At 41.7% G+C, this 24,491-nt stretch overlaps 1 protein-coding gene across 1 annotated transcript in view; it reads right to left on the bottom strand.

Annotated features, from left to right (window-relative positions):
- Positions 1-24,491, bottom strand: part of LOC105925258 (transient receptor potential cation channel subfamily M member 4) — a 61,474-nt gene that overhangs the window by 5,553 nt on the left and 31,430 nt on the right. The window contains exons 15-24 of the mRNA XM_012861006.3: positions 21,090-21,235; positions 19,319-19,431; positions 17,782-17,886; positions 17,642-17,688; positions 16,129-16,361; positions 12,867-12,982; positions 7,122-7,254; positions 3,320-3,494; positions 2,349-2,514; positions 2,077-2,258 (exon numbers count right to left, since the gene is read on the bottom strand). Of these exons, the coding sequence (XP_012716460.2) occupies positions 2,077-2,258; positions 2,349-2,514; positions 3,320-3,494; positions 7,122-7,254; positions 12,867-12,982; positions 16,129-16,361; positions 17,642-17,688; positions 17,782-17,886; positions 19,319-19,431; positions 21,090-21,235 (1,416 nt within the window). The remainder of the gene's footprint in view (positions 1-2,076; positions 2,259-2,348; positions 2,515-3,319; positions 3,495-7,121; positions 7,255-12,866; positions 12,983-16,128; positions 16,362-17,641; positions 17,689-17,781; positions 17,887-19,318; positions 19,432-21,089; positions 21,236-24,491) is intronic.

Genomic DNA, 24,491 nt, shown 5'->3' with positions numbered 1-24,491 from the left:
AGCTTTTTCTGTTGTGGCTCCCAAACTTTTGAAAAACTGTCTTTAAGTATTGGTTGGGTATATTTGCTATCTGTTTTTTAAGTCTTTTTTCAAAACACATCTTTTTCAACAGGGTTTGACCCAGTTTGGTTTGACATGCCATTTTTAATGTCTCTGTTCTATGTTTCAGTATATGCTTTATGTCTGTGTTCTATAGTTATTTATCTGATTTTTATACAGCACTTTGGGGAAACTTGCTATTTTCTGAATGTGCTTTATAAATAAACTGTATTTGGATTATTTGTGGACGAAAACATATCTGCACATTGCCATGAACACACTATGTCCATACTGAAACCAGTTGGTGGCAGGATGTTTTAGATTAAATCATTCTTTGTCAGGAATCAGGGGCTTTGGTCTGTCTGCACCACCTTCTGTCCTTCGCCATAAGAATGACTCCACCAGTATTAATGTTTACCTGGAGTGGCAGATTCCTGAGCTCAGGGTTCACAGGAGTGTTTGTGCACACCTGAGACCAGGGCTGGATGATATGGCCAAAACCTATATCACATTATATTTCTTAATTTCTGTTGATATTATATAATTACGATATCGATATAGAAAAAATAAAAGCCTTAGAAAGACTGCCGACAGCAGATGTCTGTACAAACGTATGACAATTATTTCACCATGTTGATAAAACTCCTCCAATATAACATCTTAGAAATATTTGCTTTAAAAAAAGTAAAACACCCAAAAATTACACAAAAACCCAGAAGGTCAGTAAGTGACCAATGCTGTAATCATAGACTGTAATTGTATATTGAAATATTGGAAATGTCATATCACCTTTATTGAAAAAAGTATATCACTATATATGTGATGATCTCAGCACTGGTGTCAGTCCAAGTCACTACTCAGCACACCTGTCCACTCTGGGTTTCCTGCAATTACCCTTCATGGATCCCACCTGCATCTGTTCCTATATAACTTGCTTACCGACCTGACACCAGTGCCAGAGTGTCTCGCGTCAAAGCCCGATTCCTCCAGCCTGTGAAATATCTGCCTGTTATACTGTTACCAGTCCTGATCCGTTTTTTCCCTCTGACTCCGAGCTAGCCTGACCCTCGTCTGTTTCTGTCTGCCGATTTTTTGACTGACCTTTGGTTTTGGACCCTGGACCTGTCTTCGATTAGATTCTCTGCCTTGGCCCCTCTGTACCGCCGCTCCGACCGTCTGTGGACCTCGTCTCTGGAAGGATCAAGGAGGACCGCCCGTCTGGAGACCCGGCCGCTCAACGGCCCAGAGCCCGCAGACTCCCTCAGCAGCCGGACCTCCTCCTTCGAATATATATATATATATATATATATATATATATATATATATATATATATATATATATATATATATATATTGAATAATTCTCCACCCCTACCTGAGACTGATCTTCATCAGCGGGGTTAATAAGGAGTTGTCTGCCAGTCCATCCTTACTGAGCTATTGTCCTGCAGTGGTAAGGACTGCAGCCCTCTGAGTTCATTGACCTAGTACTTTGAATGTTTATATCTTTATACAACTTCTCACTCGTCTTGGTTCTCTCTGTGAAGGTCCTCAAGCACTTCCTAGTGCCAATCCCTGCTTGTCCCTGGCTTCATCGTCATCAGGAAGCCTTCTCTGCTCCATTCACTATATTCTCATTACCCGTTCCCTCGCTCAACAGTCTACTTCCCTTCCAGTGGAACACGATCATCTCCTGAGTTGTATTCCTGGACCCGGAAGCTGGTTATCTAGCTTCTCTTAGTCTGTTACACTAAAACTCAACCAAGTACAATACAGTATTGGAGGGGTGTGAATACTTTAGCAAGGAATGGTATAAGGCTAGAAGATCTCATCTAAAACTGATCCTTTCAGCTGGCCTACTACTCACTCTACTCTTTGTGTTTTGATCCTTAATCTCAAAACAAGACTCTAGTATAACTTAAGTACATGCCAATCAAGTAATGTCGTATATGACACCAATGGAGCAAATAAAAACCCCTTTTTATAAAGATAGACATTAGTCTTTTTAAAAATGCTTTCCACTCGCTGATTTCTCACCAAAGTGCTGATTCTTGCCAGAGGGAATCCGGCGGATGTGTCTCTTGATAAGAATGTGGAGATGGGAGAAGATGATGAAAGGTGGTGCCAGGCAGGGTCTGGAGTGGTACTCCACAATGAGGTTGTACCGTTGAAACTTCCAGTAGATGTCACTGTGCTCCTGTACTTTGGAAAAGGTGTAGCTGCAGACAGAACATGAAAACACGGTGGAAACTTGGTCCTAGAGGTGCAGAAGAAATAAGACAGTGAATGATGTAAAATGTTTATCCTACCTGAACATGGCAATGAGAAGGTTGACCAGCACTATGTTGGTAAACAGCAGATATATAACCAGGAGCATGACAACAATCCAGTTTGCATAGATACTCAGACAGGGTTCTGCTCCTGCCTCAATCTCTGTACGGTTGTAAGTGCAGTCAGATTCCTGCAGTTTGTCAGCTAGAATGAAGAACATCAGAGGAGCACATGGAGGAACATCAGTAAGCAACCTTCATAGATCTCACGGCTATTGAAATCCAAATGCCCAAGTTGCTTTTTCCTAATTAATGTTCTTATATCATTTTTTTCACAATACACTGCAATGCGCCCTGATCACCAAGCTTAAAAAATATAACTTATTCTTCAGGTATAAACAGATTTTCTTATGTTTGTTTGAAGAAACTCAGAAATACAATGAAAAACAAAGATAATGTTGGCAGTTGGTGATTTGGAAATCACTTAGTTAAGCCAATGGTCTTTTCTATTCCAGGGACGCACACAGAGATTGTAGATTTGTAAATGCTGCCTTGCTAATTGCATGAACCTGCAATGCACATTACACATATTTTGGACTGTGGGAGGAAACCTAAACACCCAAAGAGGACCCCTGTATGCTTGGTAAAAACATCAAAACTCCACGCAGAGCGAGCCTGGCAGCAGATTTAAGCTCAAGTCTTGTTCCTGCAGCGTAACTCTGGTAATTAATGTGCTATTTAAAAACACGCAAAATTCAGTGTACTAAAGTGTCTGGATGTGTTCGACAACCTCAATCTACCTTTGAAACACCAAGCTCACAACTGTAAATTTATTTAGTCATTCCTTCGAACTGCAATTGTTTGTCATGACAGCAGTCACATTTATATAACTGGGATGCCTGTCATTTCAAGATGTCAGTAGTCATTCTGATAAAAGCATTTAATTGTGAGATAGAATGACAGGAACATACTATATGAGTAACATATTTGTTGCATGAAGACCTACTTACCATCCATTTCATTGATTGGGATTTGGCCAAAAATCTGCAAATATGGCCTGTAGTACACTCTGCGGAAAATCCAAGTAGGCCGCGGGTCATATGCATAGAGGAGGGCCTGATGAGCCACTCCGTAGGCCATAAGCCAAACACCCAGGAAGAAAAGGAAGAAGAAAAGATCCTTCATCTGAGGGAAACAAACATTGAAAAGTGAGAGAGGGCCTAGTTTTAGGATGCCTGGTATGGCATTGAGGGACTTTATACATAGACTTAAAGATGCTTTATTGTCAATGCCATATGACACACAACAAAATTTCAGAGAGCCTTTCTAGAAGAACACCAAAGATTTACATTTAAAATACGTCCCTTTATTTCTTTTTTTCACCACACACATTCACATATACACACCTCCATTAAAAACCTCAGAAATATACAAAAAAAAAAAAAAAACAGACGTGAACAAACAAAGAGGTATATAACAGATTTTTAAAACGGTGCAAACCGGTAGAAGCTCTGAACTAAATATATATTGACTTGTCAATTACGGCAATTCTAGAGTGACTGTTGCATTCAATTTCTATAGATGCTGGTCATCTACTTTTAGGGGAGGTGAACAGAAGGGGGACAGAATTCAGTTCAGTGATCCAAGTTGGGTAAAAGCTGTTTCTGAGTCTAGCTGTGTGTTTCTTTGGAAACCAGTATGTTCTGCTGGAGGGCACCAGGATGAACGAATGGTGAAATGAGTTTAAAGCAGGAGTTGAAAGTCTATCAAAATATTATAAACCGCTGCAACATGAAGGCTGGTGTCACACATGTTATTTAATGTTTAATAAATAACTCTTGGTCTGTTAGGTATTGTCTGGTGAATATCAGCCCAATTGGCTGATACTAGGACAATAGTGGAATGAGCGATTCGAGCACCGGCATTCTTCCAACAGCAAACGCTACACACATGGAATAAATGAGGGACAACTTCTTGAAGTATAAGATAATTTATAAACAGAAATAAATTAACATCCAGAGAACATGTTTACCTGAATTGATAATATATTTCAATCAACAACTCTTCTCTATTAGGCTAGTGAAAATTAACTAAAACTGCTAAAATTAAGATTAAAGAAACTAAGGAACCATGTACACACAAAAGATAAAAAAGACAGTAATAAATATCTATCCATCTATCCATCTTCCAACACGTCTATCCCTTGTGGGGTCGCAAGAGGTGCTGGTGTCTATCTCCAGCTGTCAATGGGTGAGAGTCGGGGTAAACCCTGGACAGGTTGCCAGTCTATCGCAGGTCTACACATCTTAGCATGTATTATCCCATCAGTTATAGCTAGTTGAAAATAATCACTATAACAAAGTTACGTTTATCTTAAAGAATTTGGAATAAGTTTAATTAGCTTAACTAATTTAGGACAACATTTGGTATCTGTTAAACCCATTCACAATGCAACTCAGAGTAAGATAAAAAAAACATTATTTGAATTTGATTTGTTAAATAAAGATCAATAACCTCCAAGACACTTGATTTTTAATAAATGTAATTATTTCTTTAGAAATAATTAAGATTTGAATTAGTAACTGGAGCTAGGGCTCCATCTCAGGGTGAAGTCCCTGGTTTGTGAATCCAAGCCTGCCTGAGTTTTACCCGGATCTCCAGTGGGCTTCTCTCGGCCTGTGGGGATTGGCTTATGCACTTGATTTCACAGAAAGCAGACTGTACTTAGCTTGGTCCCTGCCTGTGCACATGTTGGCAGGTCTCTGAACTGCATTTGGGCCCACGGTCAAAAAGAGAGCATCTTTCCAGAGCTGCTGGCAGGGAACAGGCAAAAGGAGACAGAGACAGACTCAGAAACACGAGCACGAGCTGAGTTGGGGAGAGGATCATTAAAGACTTTGGGAGAGGCAGAACCACTGAAGAGGTCCAACAAGAAGTGGGTCAGGAACCCATGGAAAAGCTTGGAGCCCTGGGGCATGTCCACCTAAACACCCTCATCAGTAATTTCTGGAACCTGAGATGGAGCTCCCTGGACCCCATCGATGAGCACACAGGAACATGGATGTGAAGAGGGTCAGTCTGGATCCCTTCCTCAGCGGACCCAGGTAGTTGGGGAATGTCCAACTGGACAACTTCAACAGAGAACTCAGCAATGTGAGGTGCATGTGGCTGGACCCCCTCACTAATGAACTCAGGAACAGAAAGATTTTCCATGTGGACACCCTAATTGACAAACATAGCAACCTCGACATGATACTGGAGTGAGAAAGATGACAGTTAATATGGTGCAGGTAGTGAGAATGATGATGACTGATCTCGGCCTGAAAATGATGATGAAAAGGAAGAATATGACTGGGCCAAGGATCAATATCAAGAATCCAGAATCTTTACTGTCATGGGGAAGTTTTTTTTAGACAGACACCGGCTCAGGATGTACACAGATAACATGCAGACACAACAGATATATTTTTTTTATATACAAAATGAGATCAGTTGCTCCCTGCCATCAATTAATCCCATAATGCAATCCCTGAGAAATTAGAATGTGCAAAAAGGCAATAACACTTTTTCTATTGTTTACGTCATTAATATAGCATGCCTGTCTGTGTCTTGAATGCTGAAGTATCCTTTATCTTTTGTTTTTTTCCCCCCTTGGATGTGGTTTGTAAATAGTAAAAAAGTTCAACGTCTATCAAATTAGGGTTAGATGAAAGTCAGTCTTAGGCAAATGTGCACTAGGAAAATGACTCCGTTTGGTCATTTGTACTAAAATATCATCAAATAGCTTTGCCGAGAAAATGTATAATTAACATGAAATGCCGAAGACATCTGGCATTTGGAATCTGGTACAACCCCCCCCCCCAAAAAAAAAAAACACAAAAAAAAAAACAGGCATCTTGAAAAGTTCAACCCTAAATGGTGCCTGAGATAGTTGTGCTGGAGCCATTGGGAGACCACTTAAACGAGCTCAGAAAAACAAGTCTGTCAGGCTTTGATTGTTGCGTGTTGGACCAAGGCCAACACGCCTCAAGAGCCAGGGAGCCTCATAATGAAGTGAAATGATAATTTATCAACAACAAGGGCAACAACTTACAGACAGGACAGGCAAACCAAGGACCAGGAATTCAATAAGGGGATGAACAGAACAGTGGTAGCATAGATGAGGATACAACAAGGAGTGATAGGAAACCAGCAGTTTAAAAAGGAGTGAGGGCAGAGGGGAATGCAGGTGAAAGTACTTAGATAAGGAGACAGATATGGCAGTGAATCTGAATGCCCTCAATAATAGCTTCTATCTCCTATTCCTAGCTCCTGTTCCTTGACCTTTCATGAGGTCAACAGTAACTCTATCGTAGGAAGGAATGGAGTTTTAGACTGCTATGACGAATTCAGACAGCCTTTAACTCAGACTTCATTAAGTGACAGAAACACTCATGGATGAGCCGGGCCTACAGCTTTCTGAAAATGAACCACAAAGTGTGCACTTTCTTCTCTCCAATCGTTTTCATTGATTTCTGTGAGGGTGCTGAGCATATACCTCATGTCACATAAATAATTGTGGAATACCTTAAGGGTTCTTAGCACCGGTAATACAAGTCGTGAGCATCCTAGGTAAAAATAGCCATGGGAGGGAGGATACAGGCTGCTTTTCCTACCTCCTTCCTTACTGACCACTATTTGTACAGCACTTATCATGGCGACCACTGATGTACTTCTGCTTTGGCTAAAAGGTCGTTGCTCTGTAAGGGTATTCTGATTGAGCCAGTTATTAGACTGAGGAAGGCTGAGGGCTTTTTTGAGCAGTTCCATTACCATTTTTCCAAGAATGATGATTTTGGGTCCAAGCTGTTTGTGGATGGCAAATATGTGGATCAGACGCAGTGTGAACACCATGTAGTCAATGGCCATCAAAGTTCGTCCAAAATCAAACGACCAGGGAAATATTCTGCAAAAAAGCACTTTGTTATTTTTCCTATTTTCCTCAAGGCAATGCACTTACATTATACACCAACACAAAGTAGATGGTTATCTAACAACTAAGCAGGATCTGGAAGAAATCATCAAATCATCCCGCACAATGTCAGCCCTTGGCAGTTGCTAACAGAACATTATAAATCTCAGAACCTGCCAAAAAGAATTTTATATTAAAGATAACAGAAACAACGAATAAATAATTTGTCCTTGTTGGTAGCAGCTTCTAAGAAGAAAGAAATGTTTTCCAAAAATTCTGTGGAATTTGGAATCTAAAAGAAGCATGCCAAAAGCATCGGTTTTAATGAACAAATTAGTAATTTCTAACAGCTAAGTTATGATTTTTGTGTATTTAGAGGCATTTTAAAATACATTTTCACTGAGAATCGGGCCAAAATTGACTGATTCTATGTTGTTTAGACCTGACAGGTGGCCGTTCCTGTATTCACAAAGAATCTTAGGACTAAAAGTATCTCTTGGTGACATAATTTCAAATTATGTCACCAAGTGACATAATTGTCTTGTTGGCGGACTTCCTGTTTGCGGTAAGGCGTATTGCGTCACTTCCTGTTGTTGCTGTGTGAACGACGGAGCTTTGCTCCAGGCTCTCTCGCTTTTTATCTTTAAACCTCTTTGCTGTAACATCTGTTTCCAAACATAAGCACTTTTAAAACATTGTCTGTGGCTGCTCATCACGTTTGGGAACTCCTCGTGTTTCACACGGTTTGTTCTTTGGCGTGATAATAGGGCGTTAGCCTAGCGTTAGCCTAGCGCTAGCCAAGCCTTAGCCTCATAATGGCTTCTCCGGCTCTGACTAAGTCTCCTATCTGCTGCTCTCTGTGTCAGATGTTCAGTTATTCCTCTGCCTCCTTTAGTGATGATGGTACATGTAATAAATGTAGTGTTTTTGTAGCTTTGGAGGCGAGGGTGTCAGAATTGGAGACCCGGCTCCGTGCTGTTGAAAAACCAGCTGATAGCCGCTCTTTTGCTAGCGCGGAGCCGCATAGAGTAACTTCACGTAGCGAACCTAAAGCAGTAGCACCCGAGCAGCCTGGTAACCAGGCTGGCTGGGTGACAGTTCGTAGGAAGCATAGCTCTAGATTACAGACCCCAGATCACCACCAACCCATCTGCGTTTCTAATAAATTTTCCCCTCTGAGCGACAATCTCGCCGAGGAGCCGACCTTAATTATTGGCAGCTCCATAATAAGAAATGTGGCACTAAAGAAACCAGGGACCATAGTTAAATGCCTACCAGGGGCCAGAACAGGCGACATAGAATCCTACCTAAAACTACTGGCTAAGGATAAGCGTAAATACCGCAAAATTGTTATTCACGCTGGCGGTAATGACACCCGGTCACGCCGATCAGAGGTCACCAAAGTTGGTGTTGCTTCGGTTTGTGAGTTTGCTAAAACTATGTCGGACTCTGTAATTTTCTCTGGTCCCCTGCCTGATCTGACCAGTGATGACATGTTTAGCCGCATGTCATCATTCAACCGCTGGTTGTCTAGGTGGTGTCCAGAAAACGACGTGGGCTACATTGATAACTGGAGAACTTTCTGGGGAAAACCTGGTCTGATCCGGAGAGACGGCATCCATCCTACTTTGGATGGTGCAGCTCTTCTTTCTAGGAATCTGGCCGGATTTATTAGTTCTCCTAAATGCTGACAACCCAGGGTCCAGACCAGGAAGCAGAGCCGTAGTTTAACACACCTCTCTGCAGCTTCTGTACTGTTACCCACCCATTATCCTATTGAGACGGTGTCTTTCCCACGGCCAAAACTTAACAGATCAAAAACTGATCTAAAAGGAACAAATCATAAAAACCTAATAAAAATCAATATGGTTCACCTTGAACCTAAAAATAAAATAATAAAATGTGGTCTATTAAATATAAGGTCTCTCCCTCCAAAGACTTTGTTAGTTAATGAATTGATTTCTGATAATCAGATTGATTTGTTTTGTCTCACAGAAACCTGGCTACAAGAGGACTACGTTAGTATAAATGAGTCAACCCCCTCCAGTTATTCAAATTTCCACATTCCCAGATCTGTGGGAAGAGGAGGAGGAGTGGCAACTATCTTTCAGTCTGATTTATTAATTAGTCCCAGGCCAACTAATAATTACAGTTCTTTTGAACATTTAACCCTCAGTTTCCCTCATCCAAACTGCAAAGCAATAAAACCTCTTCTGTTTGTTGTTTTGTATCGTCCACCAGGCCCTTACACTCAGTTTTTGGATGAGTTGTCAGATTTCTTATCTGATTTGGTGTTAAATACTGATAAGGTTATTATAGTGGGTGATTTTAACATCCATGTTGACACTGAATGTGATAACCTTAGTGTAGCCTTTAAAACTATCCTAGATTCAATTGGTTTTGCTCAAAATGTGCATGAACCGACGCACTCTCGGCTCCATACTTTAGACCTTGTTCTGACATATGGCATTGATTGTGAAGAATTAACAGTATTCTCTCACAACCCTGTCCTGTCTGATCATTTTTTAATAACATTTGAGTTTAATCTAACTGAATTCTCCACCCCCAAAAGAGGGTTCCATTATAGTAGATTTTTATCGGATAATGCTGTATCAAAACTTAAAAAGTCTGTCCCCTTCTTAATATCCTCAGTATTGCAGAAATGCCCTGTAGATGGCAGCATTGCTGTTTCTTCCCATTCACAAATCGATACCTTTGCTAACAATGTGACTTCCTCATTGCGTTCTGCATTAGACAATGTAGCTCCCTTGAAAAAGAAGGTGATTATTCACAGGAAGCTGGCTCCTTGGTTTAATTCAGAGCTGCGTTCCTTGAAGCACAATGTTAGGAAATTGGAGAGAAAATGGCGCTCTACACACCAAGAGGAATCCTACTTAATCTGGAGGGACAGACTATTGTTGTATAACAAGACCCTCCGCAGAGTTAGAGTAGCATATTTTTCATCATTAATTGAAGAGAATAAAAATAATCCTAGATTTCTCTTTAGTACAGTTGCCAAACTTACCCAGAGCCACAGCTCTGTTGATCCATCCATTCCCTTAGCTCTTAGTAGTAATGATTTTATGGGATTCTTCATAAATAAAATTGATGCCATTAAAAATAAAATAATTGGCATCCTCCCAAACATGATTACCTCGTCCTCAATAAGTGAGGCAGCATTGGAGGAATCTTTAGAATCTGCGCAGTGTTTGAACTGTTTAGAAGCAGTAGAGCTTTCTGAGCTATCTAAAATTTTAGCTTTATCTAAACCTTCTACCTGTATGTTAGACCCAATCCCAACCAAGTTGTTTAAGGAGATATTCCCTTTGATCAGTGGCACTATTTTAGACATGATTAATCTATCCTTAGTAAATGGATATGTACCACAGGTTTTGAAAGTAGCTGTTATTAAACCTTTACTTAAGAAACCTTCTCTTGATCAAGATGAGTTAGTAAATTACAGACCTATATCTAATCTTCTTTTCTTATCTAAAATTCTTGAGAAAGTAGTTGCTAATCAACTTTGTGAACATTTACAAAGTAATGACCTACTTGAGGAGTTTCAGTCAGGCTTCAGAGCTCATCATAGCACTGAAACAGCTCTGGTGAAGGTCACTAATGATATTCTCATGGCCTCAGATAATGGACTTGTGTCTATACTTGTCCTGTTAGATCTCAGTGCTGCGTTTGATACAGTTGATCACAATATTCTCCTACAAAGACTTGAACATACTGTAGGGATTAAGGGGAAAGCATTAGGCTGGTTTAAATCTTATCTGTCAGACAGATTCCAATTTGTTCATGTTAATAATAAATCTTCCTCAAACTCTAGGGTCACCTGTGGAGTACCACAGGGTTCAGTCCTTGGACCAATTCTCTTTACTATATATATGCTTCCGATTGGCAAAATTATCAGACAGCATGGGATTAATTTCCACTGTTATGCTGATGATACTCAGCTATATTTATCCATAAATCCTGATGAATCCAATCAATTACTTCGACTGCAGTCATGTCTTGATGACATCAAAAGCTGGATGACTTTAAATTTCCTGCATCTAAATTCTGACAAGACCGAAGTTTTAATCTTTGGGCCAGAGTCCTCAAAAAATAAACTTCTTAACCAATCACTTAATCTGGGTGGCATTAACCTGGCCTCTGGTAATAAAGTAAAAAATCTTGGTGTTATTTTTGACCAAGACATGTCATTTAAATCCCATATTAAACAGGTTTCCAGAGTTTCCTTTTTTCACCTCCGGAATATCGCCAAAATTAGAAACATTCTGTCCAGGAGTGATGCTGAAAAACTGGTCCATGCATTTGTTACTTCAAGGCTGGACTATTGTAATTCTTTACTATCAGGAAGTCCACAAAATGCAGTTCAAAGCCTTCAGCTGATCCAAAATGCTGCAGCAAGAGTTCTGATGAAAATGAACAAGAGGGATCATAGTTCTCCAATTTTAGCTTCCCTTCATTGGCTTCCTGTTAAATCAAGAATAGAATTTAAATTTCTTCTTCTAACGTATAAAGCCCTTAATAATCAAGCTCCATCATATATCAGAGCTCTGATTACCCCGTATGTTCCTAACAGAGCACTTCGCTCTCAGACTGCAGGTCTGCTGGTGGTTCCTAGAGTCTCTAAAAGTAGAATGGAAGGCAGATCCTTTAGCTATCAGGCTCCTCTCCTGTGGAACCAACTCCCAGTTTTGGTCCGTGAGGCAGACACCCTGTCTACTTTTAAGACTAGGCTTAAAACTTTTCTTTTTGACAAAAATTATAACTAGTGACTCATGTTACTCTCAGCTACCTTTATAGTTTTACTGCTATAGGCTTAGGTTACTGGAGTATATCAGGATCTAATTTTCTCACTATATTGAGTTCTACTGTTCTTCAATTATGCATTATGTGTTGTCATTTCTGCTTTAACTTTCTGTTCTCTCTCTTTTCTCTTCATAGTAGGTACACCTGGTCTGGCGTTCTGTTAACTTTGACATCATCCAGAGAAGACGACTCACCTGCTACTACCATCTAATGTAGAACAGATTACTAGATCAATGTGTGCTTCTGTGCTTTTTTGTTTCTCTTGTTGTGTCTCTGTTCTGTCTTCTGTAACCCCAGTCGGTCGAGGCAGATGACCGTTCATACTGAGCCCGGTTCTGCCGGAGGTTTTTTTTCCCGTTAATGGGTGGTTTTTCTTCCCACTGTCGCTTCATGCTTGCTCAGTATGAGGGATTGCAGCAAAGCCATGTACAATGCAGATGACTCTTCCTGTGGCTCTACGGTTCCCCAGGAGTGAATGCTGCTTGTCGGGACTTTGATGCAATCAACTGGTTTCCTTATATAGGAAATTTTTGACCAATCTGTATAATCTGACCCAATCTGTATAATATGATTGAACTTGACTTTGTAAAGTGCCTTGAGATGACATGTTTCATGATTTGGCGCTATATAAATAAAATTGAATTGAATAATTTTAGGAAAAATCTTTGAATTTTTCAAATGTATAATTCAGTTCTGACAGGCTTTAAGGATTTTTGCAAAGTTGCCTAAAACAGCTGCAGCTGTGAGTCTCATCTTGGTACCATTAGTGTAGGAAAAACATTCACCTGCACAATAGAGCCAACAGAAAAAGAAGAATAGCTGTGAGGTCGCACTTGTTCCAATTATCCTGGATGTACTTCTTTATCCTTTGGGACAAAAACAAACTGCCCCCAAGAAAGGTCTGTGAACAGAAGACAAAGATGGGATTAAATCAGACTTGCAATTGCTTTGTTTTAATTTAAAATTTAATCCGCTAATATGGGAAATTAAGCCCCTCTTAATAGTTGACCAGTTAACAGATGTCTGCTCTCATTGCCCAGCCTGTGAGTTAGGTGGATGTCCATGTCTTTGTAGGTCTGCGGTCGGTCCATTATCTTTCCATGTTCAAATGATGGATAGAAGCAAACATTGGGAGATATTTAGAGCCTTTTAAAAATCTAACCCTGCTTTACTCTTCCCTAGGCTGCCACCTTATCATGGTAGAGGGGTACGGGTGTCCCAATGACCCTAGGATCTATGCTGTCAGGGGCTTCATGCCCCTAGTAGGGTCACCCAAGGCAGACAGGTCCTAGCTGAGGGACCATACAAAGAGCAGCCCAATGACCCCTTATGATGAATAAGACAAATGGACGTGGTGTTCCCTTGCCCGGACGCGGGTCACTGGGGCCCCACTCTGGAGCCAGACATGGAGGTGGGGCACGTTGGTGAGCGCCTGGTGGCCGGGCTTTTACCCATGAAGCCTGGCCGGGCATAGCCCGAAGAGGAGACATGGCTTCCCCCTCCAATGAGCTCACCACCTGTCGGAGGGACCAAAGGGGTTGGGTGCGTTGTGTAATTGTTGGCAGTTGACGGCAGGCACATTGGCGTTCTGATTTTGAAGAAGCTGGCTCTTGGAATGTGGAATGTCACCTCTCTGGTGGGGCAAGAGCCTGAGCTAGTGTGTGAGGTTACCTCGACGCATGACTCTGGCTCTGGAACCATTCTCCTTGAGAGGGGCTGGACATTCTTTCACTCTGGAGTTGCCCCTGGAGAGAGGCGCCGAGCAGGAGTGAGCATACTTATTGGCCCTCATCTTGGTGCCTGTACGTTAACGTTTACCCCGGTGAATGAGAGGGTGTCCTCCCTCTGCATACATGTGGGGGAACGGGTTCTGACTGTTTTTGTGCTTTTGCACCAAACAGCAGTTCAGATTACCCAACCTTTTTGGACTCATTAGAGGGGGGTACTGGAGAGTGCCCCTCTTGGGGACTTCAACGCTCACATGGGCAGTGACAATGAGACCTGGAGGGTCACGGTTGGGAGGAATGGCCCACCTGATCTGAACTCGAGTGGTGTTCTGTTGTTGAACTTCTGTGCTTGTCATGGATTGCCCATAACAAACACCATGTTCAAGCATAAGGGTGTCCATATGCTTGGCACAGCTTTGTTGTTGTTTCATCTGACCTATGGCCGCATGTCTTGGACACTAGGGTGAAGATAGGGGCGAAGCTCTCCACCGACCACTACCTGGTGGTGAGCTGACTCCGATGGTGGAGGAGGAAGCCTGTCAGACCTGGCAGGCTCAAACGTATTGTGAGGGTCTGCTAGGAATGTCGGGCAGAGTCCCCAGTGAGACGGAGTTTTAACTCCCACCTCCAGGACAGCTTGGACCATGTCCCGAGGGAGGTAGGGGACATTGAGTCTGAGTCGCTCAGGCAAAAACCTGGGCATGGGAAGAGTTTGGAGAGGCCATGGAGACTTCCATACGCCGTCAAGGCGATTCTGGTCCACTATCCCGCATCTCAGGAGGGGGAAGCAGTGCAGTACCAACACTGTTTATAGTGGGGGTGGCATGCTGCTGACCTCTACTCCAGACATTGTGTGACGGTGGGTAGAGGTATACTTCAAAGACCTCCTTAATCCCACCCACATGTCTTCTATTGAGGAAGCATACCCTGGGGACTCTGGGTGGGGTTCTCCCATCTCTGGTGCTGAGGTCACAGATGTGGTTAAAAAGCTCCTTGGTGGCAAGGCCCCGGGGGTGGATGAGATTTGCCCCGAGTACCTTAAAGCTCTGGCTGTTGTGGGGCTGTGTTGGTTAACGCGACTCTGCAACATTGCATGGACATCGGGACAGTTCCCCTGGATTGGCACACTGTGGTGTTGGTCCCCCTATATAAAAAAGGGGACTGGAGGGTGTGTTCCAACTACAGAGGAATCACTTGCTTAAGCCTCCCTGGTCTCTGTATGACCCCACTCACCGGCAGTAAGTCGAACTTGTTTCTAGTGAAAGTTGGACTACGCCAAGGTTTCCCTTTGTCACCGATTCTGTTCATAACTTTTATGGACAGAATTTCTAGGTGCAGCCAAGGTGTTGAGGGGATCCGTTTTGGTGGCCTAAGGATCGCGTCTCTGCTATTCGCGGATGACGTGGTTCTATTGGCTTCATCACGGCGTGATCTACAGCTCTCACTGGAGTGGTTCACAGCTGAGTGTGAAGCGGCCGGGATGAGGAAAAGGGTAGAGTGTCGTCTCTGGGTTGGGGAGGATGTACTGCCCCTAGTGGAGGAGTTTAAATATCTTGGGGTCTTGTTCACGAATGAGGGGCAGACGGTGCGGGAGATCGAGAGGTGGATTGGTGCAGCGTCTGTTGTGTAGCGGGCGCTGTACCGATCCGTTGTGGTGAAGAGAGAGCTGAGCTAAAAGGCAAAGCTCTCGATTTACCGGTTGATCTACGTACTTACCGTCATCTATGGTCATGAGCTTTGAGCCATGACCGAAAGAACGAGATCCCAAATACAAACGGCTGAAATTAGTTTTCTCCGTAGCGTGTCTGGGCTCTCCCTTAGAGATAGGGTGAGGAGCTCAGTCATCCTGGGAGGACTCAGAGTAGAGCTGCTGCTCCTCCACGTTGAGAGGAGCCAGTTGAGGTGGCTTGGGCATCTGGTTAGGATGCCTCCTGGACACCTCCTTGGTAAGGTGTTCCGGGCACGTCCCACCGGGAGGAGACCCAGAGGAAGACCCAGGACACGCTGGAGGGACGCGACCCCAGGTAAGCGGAAGAAGATGAATGGGTGGATGGATGGATCAACCCTGCTTTAAACTTTGCAGCAGCTTCCTCCCTGACCTGTCTGCTGGTTTCCTTGCTCTTCATGATGTTGTTAGTTCCTTAATGTGTTGGTGTTTGTTGTTTATAATGCGAAAACTGGGAAATGGTTAAAAGATTTATCATGACACTGGCAAGACACTGTATTTAAACCCTTATTGTTTCTCACAGTTTCCCAGCCTTGAAGTATCTTCAAAGTAAACAGTGCATGTCAATGTAGATATACGTGTGAAAAAACCAACCTGTCGGATCTCTTCACATACTAATGTGAAAACCCAGAAGTAAAGCACAAATTCCAGAACGGAGGGGCCATCTGGGGGTGGAGGCTTGAAGTCCACCAACAGAACATAGGCAAACAGGCAAAGGAACAGGAAGTACATCAGCACATTGCCCAGGAATGAGGTGACCGGTGCATACCAGAACTGCCTCCACCTTGACACAATAAATGGTCTTTTGGAGTGAGTCTGCACAGAGTCTGGGTAAAAAAAAGAGATAATACAGGATGAATCAAAGTCAGTTTCAATCAAGCAATTGTAGCCAACAATAGACCTGAAAATACGACTATCATCTTTGGAAGGAGGGTATGAAACCAAAAACAAAACCATAGTTCAGAAGGGAGACTAGTAGGTGGTCATGAAGAGCAGTTCAGGAGGGAGACATGGAAGTAATTCCAATGAGGAACACAGCCTGGGAGGGCGATGATGCTGAATGATGTCTGAAAGTCTGTTGCGCAGGATGAGCTCTGGAGGCCAGAAGCTCAGGAGCCTAGAAGGCTGGCAGGTCTGGATGCGGATGGTACTGGGATCTAGGTAGAACCTGGGCAAGAGGCAACTCTCCATATGATCTGTAGTAACCCGGGGCGGAAATCTGCAGGCTTGAACCTGGATCTTGACTCGGACATCCACTCGGACAACAGAAAACCAGGACTTGACTAAGAAGATTGAAATCCGAGACTTGGCCGGAAGGCAGCCCATCAGGGCTGAACTCTGCAGACTGGACTCAGACAGTTTCAAATATTGCAAGACTGACTTACTGTGGCACTATAAACCTTGACAATAGTTTTGAGTTTTTTAAATGGTTTCCTTAGAGAAAGATCTGCTGGGTCCAATTGACTGGTTCCTTCTGTCATGGTGCATTGAGGCATGGACCCAAATGCAGAAGAAGATAAAGATGAATTGAATCCACCATGGTGTCTACCATGTATAAGGAAATGTTTAAGGAAAATATGAACAACATTAAAACTGAAGAAGAACTGGACCCTGACAGCAACACAAAAATTAATTACCAGTAACTCCAAAGGAGACTAGCTGAGAATTACCATGGACCAAGCAAAGGAGGTCGAAGCAGAAGATGCTGATATGGGGGTATATAAGGGAATAGAACCCTCCCTAATTGGACCCTGATCTGATTCAAAATCTGTAGGATGACTTGAGACAGGCTGAAGATGCCAGAACCCCATAAAACATTTCATGCTGAAAGGGAGGAATGGGGAAGAATTTTCTTATGCTAATGTCAGAGACTGATAGATGGATTCAAGAAGCCATTGAAGGTGGTAAGACTAGCTTTCACTAGTTCTGGGTAAACTGGATCCTGTTGATCTTTTTCAATAATTGTTAATTGTTAATAATTGTTAATTGTTAATAATTTAACTGTTTTTAGCTTTATTGGTTGAGGCTCTTATTAACATGCAAGGATATTTTTTTTATATTATTAATTAGCGCACACCAACACTTATCAACAGCAGAACACAGCTACCTTTTATGTTAACTTTCAGAGTCTTCTGTTCTTCCAATTCTTCCTCGCTGCATTTAAAAACAGGGAAGGGATTTTGTTGTTAAAAATAAGAAAAGACTGATTGAAGATATGAATCTGATTCAAAAATTGTTTGACTTTACTTTTGCACACTGTCAGCAGACATGGAGAGGACATCGATCCCTTCTATGCTGTCATTGTCCCTGATGGGGTAGAATGCTGAAAGACTAACCTCCTCCTCTGGTTCCCTGAACACACAAATGAAAAATCACATATTCTTTTAACGGTCTAATAAACAAGAAACATCAAAAAAGCTAAACCTAACGACTCGCAATCTCTTTCTATTAGACATTTTAAAGAGCAATGCTTACTTATAATCTTTTAATGTTGTTTTCAGTTTTCAGTTTAATACATACTTGGAAAAACATGTTGGTCAACCCTGGTTAAAATGTAAAAAATATGTAATGTTTAAAAATACTTTTTACTAATAACAAATAAACAATTTATCAGCTGTTGATTCTTTATATAACCTCCTGTAAACAAGAGAACAGCACTCATTCTTTAACATCTCAGTGTTGCAGCATAAACAGAATGACATTTTTGACAACTACAATTTACATAATCTTTGTTACATTTGCAACCATGCAATGTTTTTGGAGACAAAAATGATCTTTAGTAATATCCTATGGCTAATTTCTACCTGAGTATAGGATAGTAATATCAAGTTGATATACATATGGTCGCCCTCAGTAAGTCAAGTTTTATCAAAGATTTTTTTTTTTTTTTTACAGAAGCATTCTCATCTGCACGGTTATTTGGAAAAACAGATTAAATCAGTTTCTTAGGAATTTGCCTGTCCAGATTCTAAATCATCCAGGTCATGACATTATAACAGGCTTAAATCAAAGGCAACCAGACTTTTGCTCAGGTTTTGAGAATATGTTTCAACACCTATTCAGGAGTCTTTGTCAATTCTGGACTTGCAGCCACCTGGTGTTTGGGAGGTGCTGTTTTTAAGCACATGGAGGCCCATTGTCCTAAGAGCATTCTGAGTCAGATGCAAACCTCAACATCTCTCCTCTGAGTCTTTAGAGTCTGTTGCTTGGAGCAAGATTCTTTGGAACACCAGATTTATCTACATCCTGAATGTTTAAGATCAAAAAGCTAGACTCTACTCTACTCTTACTGAACTCTAATGACACCAGAATATATATTCATTTTCAACCTAAAATTAATTTAACTAAATTTAGCAGATACATCATCAATTGCATAAATAGTAATACTTGGGTTAGAAATAAATAATCCCAGTTTTAAGGACACAAACAATTGATTGTTGTTTCCAGATTGATAATTTCAGCAGGACAGCAGATACATCATCAATTGCATAAATAGTAATACTTGGGTTAGAAATAAATAATCCCAGTTTTAAGGACACAAACAATTGATTGTTGTTTCCAGATTGATAATTTCAGCAGGACTTACTTTTTACTTGAGAGAACCAATTGCAGGTGAACTACTTCAGTTTTCTTTCAGTACAATGGAAACATGAGTTTGCAAATCAAATCATTCCCAGCAAGGACCAACTAAACTCAATCAATCAATTCACAATCAAATAGCAGTGCAAACCACAAACCCAAATACTATGCCCACAACTTTGAAGAGACAATAGAGAGGCCTTACCTGAATTTGATCAGGTTGGTGTAGATGATTGGAGGCACGAAGAAGGTGAGAACCAGCTTCCAGACTTCGGTACTCCTTTCCATGTCACCCCACCAGATCTGGGACAGCAGAGACTACAACACAAGATAGAATTCAGTCTCCATTTGAGACGATTTTGCAACAACAAATATAGTCCAAGAATCCTTGAAAATCACCCATCTCTCACCTCAACTCACTGCTGCATTCAGATATCTAACTAGCTTCAAGGACTGTGACTCAGTGACATACCGTCAGGGAAAGTAGAGCCTCCTCTGTCAAACACTGACACTAACGAAGTAAAATCAGTTTGTCTACTTGACTGTTCCATAAATTTGTTTTTATGGAACAGCAGCTAAAAGATCTGCTTTAAACAAGTGGAAGAAAGAAAGTAACCCACTCTTTTCAACTGGAGAGGCATGCCTGAAAAGGCTGGCTGTGCTTCCAGATGCCACCTGGTGCTCTGGAACTTCTCTATACATCAGTTGCCAATTCAAAACCATTTCTAAGGCTTTGGGACTCCAGAGAACCATCATCCACTAATGTAGTAGCAATCCAGTGTTGTAGTACTCGAGTCCGAGACTCGAACTCGAGTCCGAGTCATTAGCTAAATTTAGAGACTCGTGACTTGACTTGGACTTGAGCACTGATGACTCGAACTTGGACTCGGACTCCTACATTCAGATCATTCTGAGTCGGAAATTGAGAAAAAGACTCAACTTTTTTTATATATCATTAGGCTATAATTTTAATATGTCATTAGAATATTATTTGGTGTATGATTTTAATATCTAAATGTCGTACCGCGCACGTGACGTCACCATCTCATGAGCAACGCCCCTTGCCGCTAAGGTTGGGCAAACAGTGTGAGAGTGCACGCAGCAACCAGCCGTTACACATGCAACAGACACATCGGCCGTTTTTTTTCTGTTTGTAGTCACCGTCCAGGAATCGGTATAAATTTTCCGGCCCGCCGAACAATTTAGTCCGGCCCGGTAGCCAAATGCATTATCATTATCCAACGGCTGTATCTCCTCGCTGCATCGACCGGTCTGCACCAGATTTGTTGTGAGTCATGGGGGAGCCCTTCCGAACGCGTTGAGCCGGGAGAACCGTAGCGGTGCTCGGCTAAAGCCACGGTTAGCTTGCAAAAATAGTCCCAGCGATACGGTTACCAGCGATCATCCGCTGCCGGCAGCTGGGTGGTAATTTTTAGCCGGTTAAGAGCCAGTTCGCGCATGCGTAAGACTATGGGTATGCTGGTCTGACGCGGCGGTGGCCAATAGGCCGGAGTGCGCTTGGCTGCGAGGGCCGTTCGACGCCGCTTGCGGCTTTAACATCCTTCATATGCGGCCTATCAGCGTACCTCGAGTCGCTGTTGCGCGTTCCATAACAACAATGTTTAAAAACCACGGATAGGAGACGTCTTAAAAGCAGTCGTTTTACCGAGTAAAACCAAGGGTAACTACAGCGAAAGAGTTATTAGTGCAATGGAATGTTACTGCTTCATGTCATACATCACACGTCACGGCATGTTCCTACAACGAACTTGGGTCAATAGTGACTCGACTCGGACTTGACTCGGATGAGTAGTGGACTCGACTCGGATTTTTTTTTTAATGACTTGGACTTGACTCGGACTTGAACACTGGTGACTCGAACCTGGACTCGGACTCGAGGCATAGACTTGACTACAACACTGTAGCAATCATCTCAAAAGTTGACAACCCAGACTTTCAATACTGTAATTCTCTACCTGAACGCCATCGTGGCTGAAGAACAGACGAGCGTCGGCTGCCGTGGCCATCTCCAGGCATGTGGCCCCGCCCCACTCCGTAGACTTCCTTATAAGGAGTGTAAAGGAGCGACTCTCGTTACTTTGGTAACATTCACCGAATACATCTGAACAGACAGGAAAAACAGAACATTTAGCTTTCAGGACAAAAGATGGGAAAGTTAACTCTAGGTCAAAAGCTGTTAGTTGAATCATAGAAGGGACCAGAAGGGGGGCTTGTTGCGCTTTACAGACAGCGTTTTTGAACAACCTGATGGGATAATACAAGATAAGATGTTAAGACAATAATGATTCATAGTAATGTTAAAGTTAATGGGCTGTCTTAATAACAACTTTTCAGGAAAAACTAATTTTGCTAACTGTAAGGGGTGGTTAGGGAGCCGGTTCGAAACTTAGTCTGTAAATTTAGATATCTAAAAAGCAATGTATCCTGGGACTTTTTCACAGACTCTGCTGGGCCTTACTTCCCTCCGTGCGCTCTGACTGAGAGTTTTTCAACTTTTAGGAAGACAAAGTTTAGGGAGAAGTTAAGCTGCAGCTTTACGCAGATGTCTATTCAGGATAAAGAAAGTTAAAACATGTAAACCAAATTCAGCCAATTAATCCCTGGCATGTGGGCAGTAACCAAGGTATCCATCACAGTGCTGACACTGCTGAGGTTGAATATTATTAATCACTCTCTTACAAATATGAACATTATGTCCTACCGCCCACATCACCATTGTCAATACTAAGCGTGGTTTTCCTATGTTTATCTCTTTTCTCAGAAACTCTTGAAGTTTCTCTTTTACCCTCTGGGCGGCTCCACTCTGTGCTGGTGTCCCCTGCTTACGTTCCCATCAAAACACCTCCTTGATCCTTTTCTCTGTGTCATCCTCTTGCTCCTTTGCTGCTATCATCACCTTGTGTCCCCTTGTCAGCATCTTCCTTACTGCTTCCTGTGGATTGTTATGGATCTTGGGGCCATCCTACCAGTGGATTTGGATTTTTGTCTGTGGGGTCTGGAACTTAATACCATTTTCCTTCAGCACTTTTTTAAAGTTGTATTCTTTGCAATTTTTCCCCCTGTCGCTAGGATATTCGTGATCAAAGAATTCTGGTTTGCCTCCTATTTGGATCGGTTTCTGCTGTGCTTTCCTCAGGATTGCCTCTTTCGTGTCAAATTGCAGAAAGTTCACAATTATTGACCTTATGTAGATCCGGGGGCTGGTCTCAGTGCTGTTGCTCTCTGGGCCTATTGAATAATAAGATGCATCTCCTCCAGCAGGTCCAATTTTGTCTGCAGGAGTTCTTCCATGTAGAGGGGACCGAGTCTCCCCCTGTACCCTCTGGGATTCCAAAGATTCTGATGTTGTTTCTGTGCGACCTCCCTTCCAGATCCGTCAGTTTTTCCTTAATCTCCCGTTGTTCTTTAAAAACCGTCAGAAGAGCTGGTTTTGTTTCTATGTTCCAGTCCTCAAGCTCATCTATTCTTCATTACGCTTCATCTATTATCTTTCCTTGTTAATTTTTTCTCTGAAATTATTGAATTCTTGCTTGAAGTCATTCTTTACCTCATCTTTGAATGTAGCAAGTTCCATCTTCACCTCTTGCTTCATTTCTCTTATTTCTTTAGCTATGCAAGCCAGCTAATCATGCAGTGATACGGTATTAGCCGTTAGCCTTTCTCCTTAAGTGTTAGCTGTTAACATATCTCCACGAGTGGAATTGTCTTCCATTACAGAGCCTTCACCTGTCCTGTTTCGGATTCCTCGTGTTTGTCGTCTTCTACTCATACCCATTTGTATGTTAGATTCAATTTCGGTTATTATTATTTGTGATGTGTAATTTGATGTTATCTGGCGAGAGCTTTGGTTAGGCTGCCATCTCACGTTACATCAACCCAGAAGCGATCATTTTATTTCTAAGCTCTTACATGTATCAGACATTTAAATAAAAAAAACATTCTTCTAATTCTAAAATAAAAATGATAATAGATCACCTGTTCACTATAGTCTCATGCTAGAATTTCAAAACAAAGCCAAATCTTAAAAATTATGATATGGATCGATATTTTCATTTTGCATCAAAGTAATCATTGAATCGATATATCAACGTGGGTTGATGAATTGTTGCATACCTACTAAACATGGTTTGGTAATGACCAGAGACCCAGAAGCAGTTGGACATTCCCTCCTTTTTAGGAGGGAATGTTCTAGAATCTCAAACAGGGACAACGCGGGATTAAGAGAGTTTTGGGACCTTTTGCTTGGACTAGAATATTCAAAACATGGAAGACACCCCCCTGGATTAGTAAATCTTGATACATCACAGGGAGTGAACCCCATATTAGAAAAAACTCTCATTAAGTCTCCAAGAAAAGGGGATCTCCCGAGGCTCAAAATATAAGGAACAGAACCTTGTTCCCTATCCACCATATGCCCTCTTCTCATAGTTTGTTTGTTCTGAAGCTTAAACCAGAATCAACCCTAGCTTTATGATACACCAAACTAACCACCCAGCTTCAATCAAACCAGAATCCATTTTGCTACAAGTCCAGTGGGACGTTTTCACAGTCAGTGATGGTTTGGGGTGCTATATCATCTACTGGTATTGGTTTTCTGCAGATTCTGAACTCCACAGTCAACACAGCCATGTACTAGGAAATGTTAAAGCACCTTCTGCTTCTTTCTGCTTTGGAACAGCATGTAGGAAGTAGCTGCTGAGTGCCAGGTTTAGAAAGGAGCTAGCTGTAGCTGTTAACATCTGTCATGTTATTGCTAATAAACTGAGAAGCGTTGCGAATTAGGCGGCAGAGTAGTACAGTTAGCAGTAGATGCAGTTGGTTGGGACCCTTTAATGCACTGGGCTGACTGTCTGACAGAATACTTTAGTTTGCAGGAGTATGGATTATTAGTTGTCAGGTCACTTTCAAAAATAAAAGTAAGTACTAAAGAAAGACTTTTTCACATCTAATCAGACAAATCATTTAAAGAATCTCAAGGTAATATCGGCATTTTTAAACTTATAAACTAATACTTTTTAAAAATATTAATTTTTTTAAAAGCCTGGAAAATAGGCAAGGCAAGGAAAGGAAACTTTATTTGTATAGCACATTTCAGTACATGGTGCTTTACATGATTAAAACATAGGAAAATAAAAACAGAATAATAAATAGGGCCAATATGTAAAATTATTATCTCTGCCGTGATCTTAGTTTGAATATAAGTTGTTCAAATGGTTTATTTTCTATTCATAGAATCCCACAATGAAAACCAAATAACATGGTAAAATTACCAACATCAGCATTTTCATAAGGGACACAAAATAAACCTCTCCATCATGCTTATCTGATTTCTGTACAGATTAAAAGTTAAACATCTG

This window comes from Fundulus heteroclitus, chromosome 16 (assembly GCF_011125445.2).
Source record: "Fundulus heteroclitus isolate FHET01 chromosome 16, MU-UCD_Fhet_4.1, whole genome shotgun sequence".
Lineage (NCBI taxonomy): Eukaryota > Metazoa > Chordata > Actinopteri > Cyprinodontiformes > Fundulidae > Fundulus > Fundulus heteroclitus.
The sequence above is the reverse complement of the archived record's forward strand: the minus strand, read 5'-3'. Positions and strand labels throughout refer to the sequence as shown.